Genomic DNA, 15,457 nt, shown 5'->3' on the forward strand with positions numbered 1-15,457 from the left:
CTTTTATTCTAAGAGGGGGATACAGACAGTAGGAATAACAAAATAATATATTATTTGTTATGTCAGATGATAAATACTGTGGGAAATAAAGAAAAAGTAAAGGAGAGTAAGGGAGAAATTGGGAGTATTTGGGGGTACCCTGGGGGCAGTAAGCAACTTTAAATAGGGTGGAAAGGGTAAGAGTCATTGAGTTGACATTGAGCAGAGACTTGAAAAAGGTAAAAGAATTCGCCTTTCAAATATTCAGGAGACAAGTGTCCCAGGCAGAAGAAACAGCCACTGAAAAGGGCCAAAATTGGGAGTGTGCCTGAGTCTATGAGTAGAAGGCAGCTGATAATCCCCCATAAGTAAAGCTTTGCAACCTGGTTATCTCATCTACTTCCATTTGTAACACACAAACACACACACACACACACACACGTACATACACACACTCCTTTCCAAATAGAAAAAATAAATGTGTTAGGCCTTTTATGAATATGTTTCTTTTTATTATAACATTGCCATGGTGAGTTATATCTTTTTGTAAATATTTGAAAACAATCTCTGGAGAAAGAGCTTTACTATTAATTGGGGTACTATATAATAGTTAAATTAATTATTGCAAGAAAAATCTATGCCTTCAATTCTTTGATGATTATCTGAATATATGTATGTATATACACACACACCTGTTACCAAAACATAATTGCTTATCTATGTTCGATACTTTTCTTCTAATTGTCTATAGTCTAAAATAATTTGATCTGTTATAAATAATACAATCAAGTTAACATTAATTAATTCAGTGTAAACCAAAATATTTAGGTCTTTTTATCCCAAAAGTAAAAGAGAGAAGTATAAGTGAATCAGGAAGTTAGACTTCATCTAAAAAAAAAAAGTTAACATTTTTGTATCATGTATTAACATATTTGATTAATGATATGAAACTATGGAAAGATAATATGATGTTATATGATTAAATTTCTACTAAATATTGTGCACATATTGCAGAATTATGCTGATACTGCTTGTGTGCTATTGTTTGTATTCTCCTACTTTATTGGTATATGAGGTGCTATGGAGGTAGGTAGAGATAGAAGTAAATATAGCATTGACTATATTTGATTGGGATTGGTACAACATTACAGGTGGCAAAATATGAAAATCATTTTCAAAACTAAAAAAAAATCCCTACAGAGGCCTAATACAAATAGGAGAGTAGTTACAGAAGGAAAATTGTGTCTCTTCCTATATTTGGTTTTGAATTTAGATGACATCTAATAATAATATGACTATTACCACCTAGGCTATCTTTCTGGCACATGGACCCAGTTTTAAAGAGAAGACTGAAGTTGAACCATTTGAAAATATTGAAGTCTATAACCTAATGTGTGGTAAGTATATTTAAATAAGTTTGCCAACAAAATATGGATAGTTTTAAATATATGTAATTTGAAATTGGTAGCAAACTGAATCCCAGAGCCTGGATACTCTGTAGTGAGAAGGCAGAAAGTAAAAAAGATGAGGAAGAATTATTCATTATTCAGACTTATTCAGCTGTAAGAGTGAATTCTTTTTGTTTTACTAGTAATGATAAACTTTATTTTTATTTTTGAGATGCAGTCTTGCTCTGTCACCCAGACTGGAGTGCAGTGATGTGATTCCGGCTCACTGCAACCTACGCCTCCCAGGTTCAAGTTATTCTCCTGTCTCAGCTTCCCAAGTAACTGGGATTACAGGCGTGAACCACCAGGCCCGGCTACTTTTTTTTGTATTTTTTGTAGAGATGGTATTTCACCATGTTGGCCAGGCTGGTCTCGAACTCCTGACCTCAAGTGATCTGCCCACCTTGGCCTCCCAAAGTGCTAGGATTACAGGCATGAGCCACCAAGCCCAGCCAGTAATGATAAACTTTAGATCTCAGAAGACCAACCTTTTCTGTTCGTTAGTTACTAGATGATAATTTAACTTAATAAAACTTAGGTAAATAATACTTCCAACTTTTCAAAGCAAGAGAAACATACCTAAAAACCCAAATATTTTCTTGTAATTACAGAGAGAAGCTCTCTGGCATAAAAACATGGGGAAAAAGTCCTAGCTGGATAGACACTTGTTATCATACTCAATGTTAGAAAAACCTTAAAGCATTAGGATTTTAGGAAGCCTAACCTACCTTCCTACCTGCGTGCTTGCTGCAGGCCATTGTATTAACAAATCATTTATTTACCTAGCAAGGCAATGAGTAAGCTGCAATTTCACTGTTAGCTTTAGAAATTTGGACATAAACATGCTTTCAACGGTCTCTCTTAATCTTGTCATTGGTTTGTGGTAACTGAATGTGACTTAGAGACTAAAAGTTATTCAGGGTTTTTTTTTTTTTTTTGAGACCGAGTCTCTCTCTGCCGCCCAGGCTGGAGTGCAGTGGCCGGATCTCAGCTCACTGCAAGCTCCGCCTCCCGGGTTCACGCCATTCTCCTGCCTCAGCCTCTGGAGTAGCCGGGACTACAGGCGCCCGCCACCTTGCCCGGCTGTCAGTTTTTAAAATGGTGTGTTGTAGCCTTAAAAACTTACATTCTTGATCCGCACGGCTAGGTTTATGGTCTGGACTCTTGTCCCTTTGCAGAACTGGCTAAAAGGAACTAGATAGGACTGCAGTTCCAGGAGAGATCTGTTAGTGGCCGGCAGTCGGCAGGAATTATTTAAAAGGCTATATTGGTAAAATATTTATGTTTCATAGAAACACACAAACATGCAAATTATATGTTTCTATGAAACATACAATTGTATTTTGTATTATATATTTTCATAGAAAAAATGAAAAAATCTCTCTGAATATTAAGCAAAATTCACTAGTTCCATTTTTTAAAAGTGTCTATCCTTAGAGAACTTTAATTAAGTAAATGTACTATAAGGAAGATTATAAGTTATTTAATTTATTTAAACTTGTTTTTATTAAGAATATAGCTTTTTATGCTAGAAAATCATGATATGCTTATTAAACAAAGTGGTGATTTAAGGAAGCTTTTCTTTGGAGAAACAGAAACCGTTCATGAAAGTTTCTCTGGTTCATCTGCAGCAACTGTTCCTATTCCTCATTTATTTCAAGAGATGGGGTTTCAGTGTCTCCTAAGCTGGCCTCAAACTCTCAGGCTCAAGCAAGCCTCTTGCCTCAGCCTCTTGAGTAGCCGGGACTACAGGTGCACTGCTGAACTGGATAGTTCTATTCTTTAGCAAGATTAGTGTTTGAAACCATGGAGAAGAAAGTCAGTAAACTGAATGGCATATGGAGTACATAGCTTCGTTACAGCAGAATTTATTAAAGGGAGTGAAAGAGTAGGTGTTTGTTTCTTTCCATCTCCCACAAAGGAGTTGTTGCTTTCCAGTATAAAGCAACTTTGAACTTGTTTTTTCAAAAAACAGATCTTCTACGCATTCAGCCAGCACCAAACAACGGAACCCATGGTAGTTTAAACCATCTTCTGAAGGTGCCTTTTTATGAGCCATCCCATGCAGAGGAGGTGTCAAAGTTTTCTGTTTGTGGCTTTGCTAATCCATTGCCCACAGATAATCTTGGCTGTTCATGCCCTCATCTACAAAATGTAAGTAACAACTTCATGCATCCATAAGAATGTAAAGGGGCAAGCTATTCTTAACCTGGGTAGCCGACAACTGGGGTAGCAACAACCAGGTTTGTGTTCTGCTTTGGATATTTACTTAGTAAATATATGTGGTTTCTCTGAACCTTATCTGGAAGCAAGAAGTGAGAATGCATACATTATAAGATTAAGTATGGAAACATGCTTTGTAAACTGGAAAGCACTATTTGGTAATTGTTAATGTCATTATAAACTAACTGTCCTTCACCATTCAATACAGTAATCTCCAAGCTCTCTCCAATTATCCTTCTAAACCATTCTTCCTGTGTTTTATGAATCAGATGTTCATGCCTGGTTATTTAGAGCAGAAAGAACTGGGAGGGTGTAGGGATTGTAGCCTGCTGTTTGACACAACCACCAGGGTAGGTGCTGCAGGGTATTCCTTTGGGTAGCAGGGAAGAATCTGGCTGACAGTTGACACTGGGAAGGTCTTTTTAGTAGATCAGGCCCTCAGATGAGTTCAAGGAGCAGGACTTCAGATTCCAGGAGACTTTCAATAAGGTGAGGTTTTAGTGCTAGGAGAGGCCCCAAGGGCAAGGAGTCATAACAGGAGCTTAAAATATAAGGACCAAGCCTACTTGTGAGACTCAGAGCACCTGGATGGGGTTGGGATTTCAGAGTGAAATTGGAGCCCAGTTATCAGGAGTCCATCAAGCTAAAATTAATGTCCAGGGTCATTTGATGCCAAATTCCAAATGTGTTTGTAGAACTAAATAAAAACACCTGCTGCCTCAGGTAAGAATTTTTCCTTATAGTCAGAAGTAGGTGAAGACATCACAATCTCTATTCTTCAAAATAGCATTATACCACAGAAATAAATAACCAACCAAAGGGGCTTTGAGGGACAAAAGTCTAGCAAACTTCTCAATGAAGATCAAATCCACAGCAAAGATCAGAGTAAGGGTGTGGGTTTCCTACCGACTGCTCCTGATAACCTCGATCAAACTGCCATTAAAAAATAATAATATTACTTAGTGGGTATGTTATTTCTCATTTTAGAGATAAAGCATGCTCAGAGAAGTTAGATAAATTGTCTGAGGCCAGAGAAGCTTGTTCTATCTGACTGCAAACCCCAAGTTCTATGTGCAGAATGCCTCTTGCTATTCAGAGTGTGGTCCCAGGACCAGCATCTGCATCACTTGCAAATTGGTTAGAGATGCAGAATCTCAAGCCCTACCCTACGTTTACTGAACCGGAATCCATATTTTAACAAAACCCTCAAGTGACTGTATGCATATTAAAGCTTAAGGAACACTGGGATGTTGTCACCCAACTTAGTCATTGATTCCAGCAGTGAACAGAATGCTTTGCCCCATTATCAATTATATTTTTGCGAAGTCTCTCTCTCTCTCTCTCTCTCTTTCTCACACACACACACACACACACACACACACACAATGCAGGGAGCAGTAGTGTCTCTATATTTCTGAATAGTGGTAAAATCAGAATCTTTAGTCTAGCTTCTTTGGCAGTATAACACTAAATTGATTACTACAGAAATAATCTTGATTACTCTTTAAAACATGTACTGTTACTTTGACTTATTTCCTCCCCTTTCCCATCCCTCATTATCTTGCAGAGTATTCAGCTGGAACAAGTGAATCAAATGCTAAATCTCACCCAAGAAGAAAGTAAGTCAATAGAAAACATGTTAAGTCTTTGATATTTAGACCTAACAAAACACAACATGGCCCTTTTAGGACTCTCCAAAATAAGCTGATAGAGGTTCCTGAACATAAAGATTTTATTGCCAACATACAAAAGGTAAACAAAACAAAACAAAACTCACAACAGATACAATGACAACAGTACAAGCATGGGGTAGTTCCAGTGGTTCCAGGAACAAAACAAATTCCTTGAAGCGGTTGTGACTCATCTGCAGTCCTCTTATTTCCTTTCCTTAGATGTAAGCGGACTGAGCTGCCTGGGTTTGAGTCCTACCTCTGGGCTTCCTGGCTGTTTGATCTGGGGCAAATCACTTAGCCCCCCTGTGCCTCAGTCTTCTCATCTGTAATAACTGTACTCACCTCATGTGGTTGTAAAAATTTAAAAAGTTAATACATGGAAAGAGTTTACAATTGTGCCTGGCCTATAGCAATATTATTATTACCTGTTATCTTTTAAGTATTCTTGTACTAAACTCACTCTGTTTCAGTTTCATCGCTTATAAAACGGGGATACCTACTTTATAGAGTTGCTATGAAGATTACATGAGTTAATATATTTTCTGTGATCTACAGTTAAGAGCTCAGTAAATGTACTAGTTGTTTTGATACTCTTATAATCTGCCAAGTGTTATTCCATGGCATGAATAGCCTGCAGGTTTTTTATCCATCACTAATTGATGGATTTTTAAGAAGCATACAAGTAAAAGTAAATAAATACAATAGAATGTTGTTTTAGCCCATCCCAGTTGCTATTAGGTTGGTGCAAAAGTAATTGTGTTTTTTTTCTATTAAAAGTAACGACAAAACCCAACAGGGCATGGTGGCTCATGCCTGTAATCCCAGCACTTTGGGAGGCTGAGGCAGACAGATCACTTGAGGTGAGGAGTTCGAGACCAGCCTGGCCAACATGGTGAAACCCCATCGCTACTAAAAATACACACACACACACACACACACAATTAGCTGGGCATGATGGTGCACCCTTGTAATCCCAGTTACTCTGGAGGAAGCTGAGGTAGGAGAATCCCATGAACCCAGGAGATGGAGGTTGCAGTGAGTCGAGATCATGCCACTGCACTCCAGCTTGGGTGACAGAGCGAGACTTGGTCTCAAAAGTAATGGCAAAAACCACAATTACTTTTGCTCTATCCTAATATAACAAGATACAATAGACTGGGTAGCTTATAAACAACAGAAATTTACTTCTCATAGTTCTGGAGGCTGGGAAGCCCAAGATCAAGTTGCCAGCAGATTTGGTTTCTGATGATGGCCTGATTCTTCATAAAGGGCCTTCTCATTCTGAGCTCATATAGTGGAAGGATTGAAGGTGTCCCTAGGGTCTCTTTGATGAAAGCTCTAATCCTGCTCATGGGGGTCTTACCTCATGACTTAATCACCTCTTAAAGGTCCCACCCACCTCCTAATACCATCACCTTTGGGATTAGGATTTCAATGTAAACATTTTAGAAAGACATAAACATTCTGATTATAAGACATAAGTTTATAAAATTCCAACATCTTCCCTATGACAATTACTAAAGTGGGTCATCTTTGTTACAAAGTATGTACTTTTGACTTTGAAGATTTTACCTCTTCATGTACATCCTTTGAGCTGTAAAACATAAGGAATCACTGAGGGCAGGCTTCAGATCCTTGCTTAGGCTCTTGCTTGGCCAACTTACTTATCTAAACCTTAGTTTTATAATCTATAAAATTAAGTAGTAACACCACTATTATTATTATTATTAATAATTACACATAGGATTGTTGTAAGAATTGAAAGAGGTTAAATATGTGAAATATTTGTTAGAGTACTTGTCATATAATAAGCCATAAGAGTGTGGTAGTTATTATACGGGTAGTTATTACATGCAAACAAGCATTTGCTAATTTCATGAATCTTTTTATGTTATTTTAATTTTAGTAACAGCAACAGTGAAAGTAAATTTGCCATTTGGGAGGCCTAGGGTACTGCAGAAGAACGTGGACCACTGTCTCCTTTACCACAGGGAATATGTCAGTGGATTTGGAAAAGCTATGAGGATGCCCATGTGGAGTTCATACACGGTCCCCCAGTTGGTAAGTTCCTGAGTCCACTGATCCATGCAGGCAAGAAATATTTATAATCCTTTCATATTCTAAGAGCTGAATTTTGTTTTGCAGTAGAGATTCAAAGGGAGGGAACTCATTGGCCTATAGCTTGTAAGACAATGTGCAAGTATTACATAAAGGTTTTTATAGGTGCTACATGGGTGCAAAAACATTGTGTTTCACCTGGAGAAAATGGAAAATGTTTACAGGCCAATTGGCCAATTGGTAAGGAAGGTAGAAAAGGACATTTTAAACAGAAGCAACAGAAGTATGGAGGAATACTATTCATTTAACATTCCCCATGTACATCATGGGTGCACATAGAAGGTGATGATAACTAGATTATAAAGGGCTTTGTATTTATTTGATTATTTAACAAGTGCATTACTATTTGCTGTGTGTTATAGTAGGCACAAAGTGAATAAGGCATAGTTCTTCTCTGAAGGATCTGGAACTCTAGTAAGTCAGACTAGACTTACATGGACAAATGCATTATGTCAGAGATCTCCAGGCTGAGGTTGAGGTCCACTTGTTTAAAGCCCCCTCCCTCTTCACTGTCTGGCAGACTCTCTTGCACTAAGTAGTACCAGGACAGTTGACTACACTTCCAGAAGAAAATAGTAGATCCCTGCCTCACACCACACACAAAATTAAATTGCTGGTGAATTTGTAGACCTAAATAGGAACAGCAAGTCCATGTTCCCTTTGTGCATATCTTTATGATCTTGCGATAGAGAAGGCTTTCTCAGGAGACAAGAAGAACAACATTAAAAATGCAGAGGGAAATGATTAATTACACTACATAAACATTAATGTATGACAAAATAACAAAGTTGTAGATGGACCAATATATTTGCATTGCACATAAGAAACAAGTTATGAGTATCCAGAATAGTAATTTGATTTAGAATAGCTAATAAATTTCCACCAATCAACAACAGAATGACAAGCATCTTAGTTACTACGTGAACAAAGGATAGGAACCAAGCAATTGAATCTCAGTGGCAATATGTAAATTAAAACAAAACTTAGGGCCAGGCACAGTGGCTTATGCCTGTAATCCTAGCACTTTGGGAGGCTGAGGCAGGCAGATCACCTGAGGTCAGGAGTTTGAGACTAGCCTGACCAACATGGTGAAACCCCATCTTTACTAAAAACACAAAATTAGGCAGGTGGGGTGGCATATGCCTGTAATCCCAGCTACTTGGGAGGCTGAGGCAGGAGAATCGCTTGAACCTGGGAGGTGGAGGTTGCAGTGAGCCGAGATCGCACCATTACACTCCATCCTGGGCAACAAGTGAAACTGCATCTCAAAAAAAAAAAAAAAAAAAAAAGCAACAAAACTTAAAGTATGCCAAAAATCAGTCCAAACACTCCTTTGGGGCAGGGATGATTTTATTTAATGTATCCTCAGCACAACAGAATTGCCCAGTATGTGCTTATTGAATGAAATGCATTGAATGAATTAACCACAACCATTATTTTTAGACTTTTAATGACAAAGCTGTACCACCAACCACATGGGTAAATAATCAGGGAGCTGTTTTTGTAGAGAAAATCTTAGTATTTTAGATCCAGAGACTGATGACAAACTTATTTTTGCTAAGAGTACCACCTCTTTTATGGAAAGGAAATATTGATTCCATAGGTTTACCTACTCTTCCTGTTCCAATTCAAAATTTTTGGAGAAAAATGAGCGTATTTTCCTACTACTAATTAAAACTTTGTATATTCTGAAAGCCAGTTCTGTTGCTGTCAATGGTTCAATTGTGGTCACTAGTAACAGTACTAATGTTTGTTTGCCAATGTGGGAAAATATTTTACCAACAGTTACCTGAGTTCATATGTACGTTGGTGGCAACATTACTTTCTTAATATGCACAATGTTCAATTCGTGATTTTCTTCAACACACAACACTCCTTAAAATAACTTCTATTTTGTTACTGTTTTCGAGAGGAGTGGCACACTCAGGGTCAGTCCTATTATTTAATTTTCTATTTTGAAAATTCCAAGTATGAGGGATTGTGTGGCATTAAAGGGAATGTTTATGTTTTTAATACTTTTCCCTGCTGTCTTGCATTCTTGAATTTTTATGAGCTTCGGCGGAAGCCAAAGGCGGAGAGATTCTAAGTGTGCTCAGGCTAGGAGTTTAGTACAATTCTTCTTTGTTATTGTTTTAAAACTAGCTTCTTTGTTACCAAAAGTTCCTGTCCTTTCACTGATCCCACAGAAGTACTTGTGTATTTCTCCCTCCATGTGACAGGATGGAATTCTAGCAATTTTCTGCTTTCTAATTCAGAAATTACTCTGTTAGTGTGTTGTGGTTCAAGAAAATTACATACAAGGATGTTTTGGGATTCACATAAAAATGTTGTAAATCAGCTCTGTGTTTCAAAAAATCAGACTTTAAATAAGCACTTTTCAGAACATGGACCCAATTGGCCTGAGCCTTTAAGATTTGTGGAGCTTTTGTTTTTCTGTGGTTTTGGTGGGTTTTGCAATTTTTGTTGTTATCTCAGAAGAGTTCTGGGGAAATAGTTGTGATTTTAAATCATGGTCCTAGAACAGCTGATTCAAAACCATTAAGGTTAGTCAGGATGTACATAGATTTTGCTTCTGGGCCTGCTCAGAAGGAAGATATGAACTAGTGTTTCTGTTGCTAAGTAAAAAATTGAAAATAAGAGCAAGAATTGTGATTATTGTTTAAAATAGGTATTTCAGAATTTAATATGAAATCAAATTTTTCAGAGTAGAAATCTAGTGTACTTTGAAAAATGCCTCTCTCTCCCCACTATGTATCTATGTATCTCTCTCTATTTACCTACCTATAGTTAAATGTCTGTCTATCTGTCAGTCTACACACGTAACTCCCATATCTTTCCATGTTAAAAAGCCTTTTCTTCTTGTTTCTAAAGATTATTTTGTGAGTCTTTAAAACAGGGGCGTTATTGTGTGTTGCAAACATTTTTGAACTATGAAAAAATTATTTTTCCCTGTAGAAAATAAATCATACAACCAAATAATTTAAAACATACATAGTCATTATCCTTACTGTAAGGCAAAATTGTAACTATTTAATCTTCAAACAAGTAGGTTTTAGCTTGTACATTCAGCCTACAGGTAAGAAGCATCTGTAACTTCAATAGAAATAATTTTATACTCTGTTCAAGTTCTACTTTGTTTCAATGCCAGACTAAAAGTACAAGTGGCTCACGTTCCTGTCTATACTCATCATTTACTTCTCCAGAAATATTTTGAGAGCTAAGAAGTTAATATTTTATCCGAGTGTCTGAATTCTATTTATTGCTTTCCTGACTTTCTATCCTGTTGCTTCAAAAATTCCAGGGAACTCTGACAGGATGGCAGGATTGAAGCTGTTTATGTGTGTGGGGTGGTGGTGGTGGCGGTTCACTAAAGCCTTCTTTACTATAGAAAGGACCTTCCTGTACCTCCCCTCCATCCTTCTAGAGGGCTGCCTATTGCAAAATCTCGCCTGGATAAAGGAGGCCACATCCTCATTCCTAGTATTGATGCACTTTTATTTGAGGGTTCAAGTTTGGTATGTAAGAAATAAATCTCAAGATTTTCGGTTAGCAGAAAATGTGACTTCTTTTTTTAGTACTTTCTGGCTGAAGCTATCCCAGTTCATTTCCCCCAGCCCAAAGTCTAAGCTACTTTGAGAACACGGTAAATATTTTGACCAACTAAGTTGTTTAAGCACAACTTTTACAGCCACAGCCTCATTAAAAATTACAATAAACTTTCTTTGTTAACATTTTTATAATTTTAACTGTTAAATTTAAGCATCTCAATTTCCTTACATTATGGAAAATGCATTTAGGGCTACATTTATAAACTGTATATTTCTTCAAGTAAAACTTACTAATGTGAAATGTTTGAGTACAGCGATAAAGATGTGTGTTAGGAAATATCAAACTCGCAATATACCAGGGTTCTATGGGACCAACTTGGTCAGCAGTTACTATTCCTTATTCTCCAATTTTACAACATACTTATGTGGCCCTTATACCAAGTGGAGAAATCTGGTCACTTAGAACTGTATACTATGATATGTTTTTGAAAGAATCTAAACAAATGCTTTTAGCTTTCCAGCTCTGCCACCTGAAGGAGAATGAAATAAATGGTGAGAACTTATCCAACTCATTTAGCACAAACGTCTTCGTTTTTCTTGGTTTACTTCTTGTTTTGGTGGACTATATCACTCAGGAGCTTCCTGAGAAAGAAAAAGGGGAAGAGATATTCTTGAGAGTTTGTGTGTCTCAACATGTTTTTACTCTGCACTTAATTGCACTTACTCTGCACTTAATTGCACTTTACTCTGCACTTAATTGCACTTTACTCTGCACTTAATTAATTCAGCTGGTTTCAGAATTTTAGAAATAATCTTTCTTCAAAATTGTAAGACAGGCCAAGCGCAGTGGCTCACACCTGTAATCCTAGCACTGTGGGACTCGGAGGCAGATGGATCACCTGAGGTCAGGAGTTTGAGACCAGCCTGGTCAACATGGCAAAACCCTGTTTCTACTAAAAATACAAAAATTTGCCGGGCATGGTGGCGCGTGCCTGTAATCCCAGCTACTTGGGAAGCTAAGGCAGGAGAATCAGTTGAACCCAGGAGGCAGAGGTAGCAGTGAGCCAAGATTGTGGCATTGCACTCCAGCCTGGGCTATAGAGTGAGACTCCATCTCAAACAAACAAACAAATAAAAAATTAGACTTCCTGGGCTGATTCTCTAATGTGTTTGAATTTTTCCTATTTTTTCCATCTCTTTGTCTTTCATTCTACCTTTTGAGTCACATCTGCAACTTCATCCGCTAGATCTTATTGAGTGTTTTCTTTTGGCTGTCATATTTTGAAATCCCAAGAGCTCTTTCTGTTACCCTTTCCCTTTTTAAAAATTGCCTCTGTTCCTTCTTTATGGATGCCACATATACTCTTAGCACTCTGAGAAAAGAGTTTTCTTCTGGCTTCTACATTGTCTCTTTTTCTTCTCCCTTATTCCCCAGTATCTAGTGGTCCTTTGCTGTCATCTTCTATTTTAAGAATTAGGCACTAAACTTTATGGCTGGGTCTTTCCAGTCTATAAGCTTCACTATAGGTTGATCAGGAAGAGAACCAGCCATTTTGTTGAGGACTCCAAATTGACAGTATCTAGTTTCCTTTCAGGCTGGTTGTTTTCCAAAGAGAGGATACTTCTAATCTGACTCAGCATGTACAATTTTCAGGCTAAATGGGCAATGAGATTGGGGAATCTTATTATTCAGCATATAGTTTTATTTAATCTCATTGTTTTCAGTATGGTGTACCTGCTCTTGGCTGTGCCTTGTGTCTTTTAGTCTGATCATCCCTCTGGTTTAAACTCTCCAGAGAGTAAACATACTGTCTAGCCCTTTTTGCAGACTTTCAATCTATCCTCTATTTCCAGACTTATACAAACTCCTGTCTTTAGGACTCCAAGTTCTACGCTTCTGGGGTTCTACAGTAGGACTTTCTTCGTGCTTTCCCCAAACATAAGCTCTTGGTAGTGAGTGTTTACTGGTCTACTAAATTAGATTATTATTTATCTGATTTCCAGCTTCTGAATATTCCCTGTCATCTCTTACGTGTTTTCATTATTACTGTCCTCTTAATGGAATTTTAGAAGGGAGCAAAGTAAGTGTATGTGTTCAATCAAGTTGAGAAGTTTTCTCAACTTCTGTATCTTTTCTAGCTGGAGCTTTGTATTATGTTAAGGAGTACAGTCTCTGCCTTGCTTTTTCTGGACTTTTCTCATCTTCAGCTCCCATCTGTTCTATACCTCAGCATGGTGCTCTCCTGGCTACAAAGACAGCACACAGTGTATGTTGCCTCTTCCTTTGTGAATTGAACTCAGAGGTTTTAGACAACGTAGCTACTTTTGCTTTCAGCACAATGCAGTGAATAAAGGAAGGTCATCCTAATTTAACTTAACCTTCATTTTTTTTATAAATTATTTCAAGTTTTATTAAGAAAGATAACCATTATAGGCAGTAGAGAGCATACAAATCAAAATGTCTGAGAAAAATAAACAAATAGTAAAATGTTCACTTACCCATGATTATATGCTAATCAAAATATGATGACCACATAATATAGTATTACCTTAAATACTCGAGTTAGGCAGCACATTTATAGGATGTCCCCTTGGTAAATAAATTATTGTACTAGTCTTTAAATAGGGTTACAAAGTAATTATTACTATTTTTTAAGACAGAGTCTCGCTTTGTTGCCTGGGCTAGAGTGCAGTGGCACGATCTCAGCTGACTGCACCCTCCACCTCCCAGGTTGAAGCAATTATCATGCCTCAGTCTCCCGAGTAGCTGGGATTACAGGCACACACCACCACACCCGGCTGAGTTTTGTATATTTAGTAGAGACGAGGTTTCACTATGTTGAATCTCGAACTCTTGACCTCAAGTGATCTGCCCACCTCAACCTCCTAAGTGCTGGGATTATTGGCGTGAGCCACCAAGCCTGGCCTAAGACATTATTATTATTATTATTATTATTATTGTTATTTTCAGATGGAGTCTCGCTTTGTCACCCAGGCTAGAATGCAATGGTGCAGTCTCAGCTCACCTCCACCTCCCGGGTTCAAGTGATTCTCCTGACTCAGTCTCCAGAGTAGCTGGAATTATAGGCGCCCTCCACCATACCTGGCTAATTGTTGTATTTTCAGTAGAGACGGAGTTTCACCATGTTGGCTAGGCTGGTCTTGAACTGCTGACCTCGTGATCCGCCTGCCTTGGTCTCTCAAAATGCTGGGATTACAGGCATGAGCCACTGCGCCCGGCCGGGCCTAAGAAATTATTTTAAAAATTCTTATATTTCATGAGGAATGAAGCATGGCTGTAAGTTTATTTATATTCAAAACTAATTTGTTTAGACAACTACACCTTCTTTGAATTAATCTTAGGTTGATAAAAAGTTCTTGAACAGCTGAAGAATAATATATTAATACTTAGTTTATATCTGTATTTTAAAAATAAATATATTTTACTTGCAATTTTTATTTACAAGTACAATGTATGTCACCACAAAAAAGTTAGATCTTGAAAAGGATTTTAGTTCTTAGGAATTCTTAGGAATTCTTTAGTTCTTAGGAATTAGGAATTTAGTTCTTAGGAGTTCCCATTATTCCTCTCCTCTCAATTCAGGTTTCATTGTGCAAATATTTTTTTCCAAGGTGTATTTGATTTGCCCTCCCGATGTCCTTAACCAGAAGGGAACCACAGAAGAAAACACTGCTGAAGACATTCATTCCCATTGCTTGCGTAGACCTGATTCACTAAGAAAATAGGAAAAGCTTAAATGAAAAACATTCTAGGGAAGTGACAAACCATATAAGGCAATGGGTGAGCCGCGATTGTGGGCGTAATTTTTTTCTCTCTCTCTTTCAACAGGGAGACACATCGCCTCTTCCTCCCACTGTCCCAGACTGTCTGCGGGCTGATGTCAGGGTTCCTCCTTCTGAGAGCCAAAATTGTTCCTTCTATTTAGCAGACAAGAATATCACCCACGGCTTCCTCTATCCTCCTGGTTAGTAGAACTCTTTTTTAGAGCAGTCGCTTAGAAAGCTCTCATCAGCTGGATGTGGGCATGTGCCTTAAACATATACTCACCACCAAAACTACCTGCTTGGGCTAAGCTAGCTGCCTGAGACACTTCCAGTGGTTGTGGCTGGCCAGAGCAGCACAGCGGCTGTAATAAAGACTAAGACATTTTGCAGTGGGACCCACACAGCAGCTCTTATCTGGCCCAGATGTTTAGAGAGTTCGGCAGGTTTAAGTTTAATTTTAAAACTGAAGATTCTTTGCAGAAGGACACAAACATCTAAAAACCCATTTCTTCTGGCTCCTGCCCAAGCTAAGGTCTGCCTGGAGAATACAGCTGTGCCCGTGAAAAGAAATCAGGCTGGGTGTTTGCTTTGGCAGAACATATACTAAAATTGGAATGATACAGAGAAGATCACCTAATACAATACAATACAATACAATACAATACAATACAATACAATACAA

The 15,457-nt window shown here is 37.9% G+C and overlaps 1 protein-coding gene across 1 annotated transcript in view; it reads left to right on the forward strand.

Moving 5' to 3' along the window:
• Nucleotides 1-15,457, forward strand: part of ENPP3 (ectonucleotide pyrophosphatase/phosphodiesterase 3) — a 98,695-nt gene that overhangs the window by 69,624 nt on the left and 13,614 nt on the right. Inside the window, exons 17-21 of the mRNA XM_023230655.1 lie at nt 1,289-1,376; nt 3,403-3,581; nt 5,218-5,269; nt 7,230-7,384; nt 14,840-14,975. Coding sequence (XP_023086423.1) covers nt 1,289-1,376; nt 3,403-3,581; nt 5,218-5,269; nt 7,230-7,384; nt 14,840-14,975 — 610 coding nt within the window. The remainder of the gene's footprint in view (nt 1-1,288; nt 1,377-3,402; nt 3,582-5,217; nt 5,270-7,229; nt 7,385-14,839; nt 14,976-15,457) is intronic.

This window comes from Piliocolobus tephrosceles, chromosome 5, assembly GCF_002776525.5.
Source record: "Piliocolobus tephrosceles isolate RC106 chromosome 5, ASM277652v3, whole genome shotgun sequence".
Lineage (NCBI taxonomy): Eukaryota > Metazoa > Chordata > Mammalia > Primates > Cercopithecidae > Piliocolobus > Piliocolobus tephrosceles.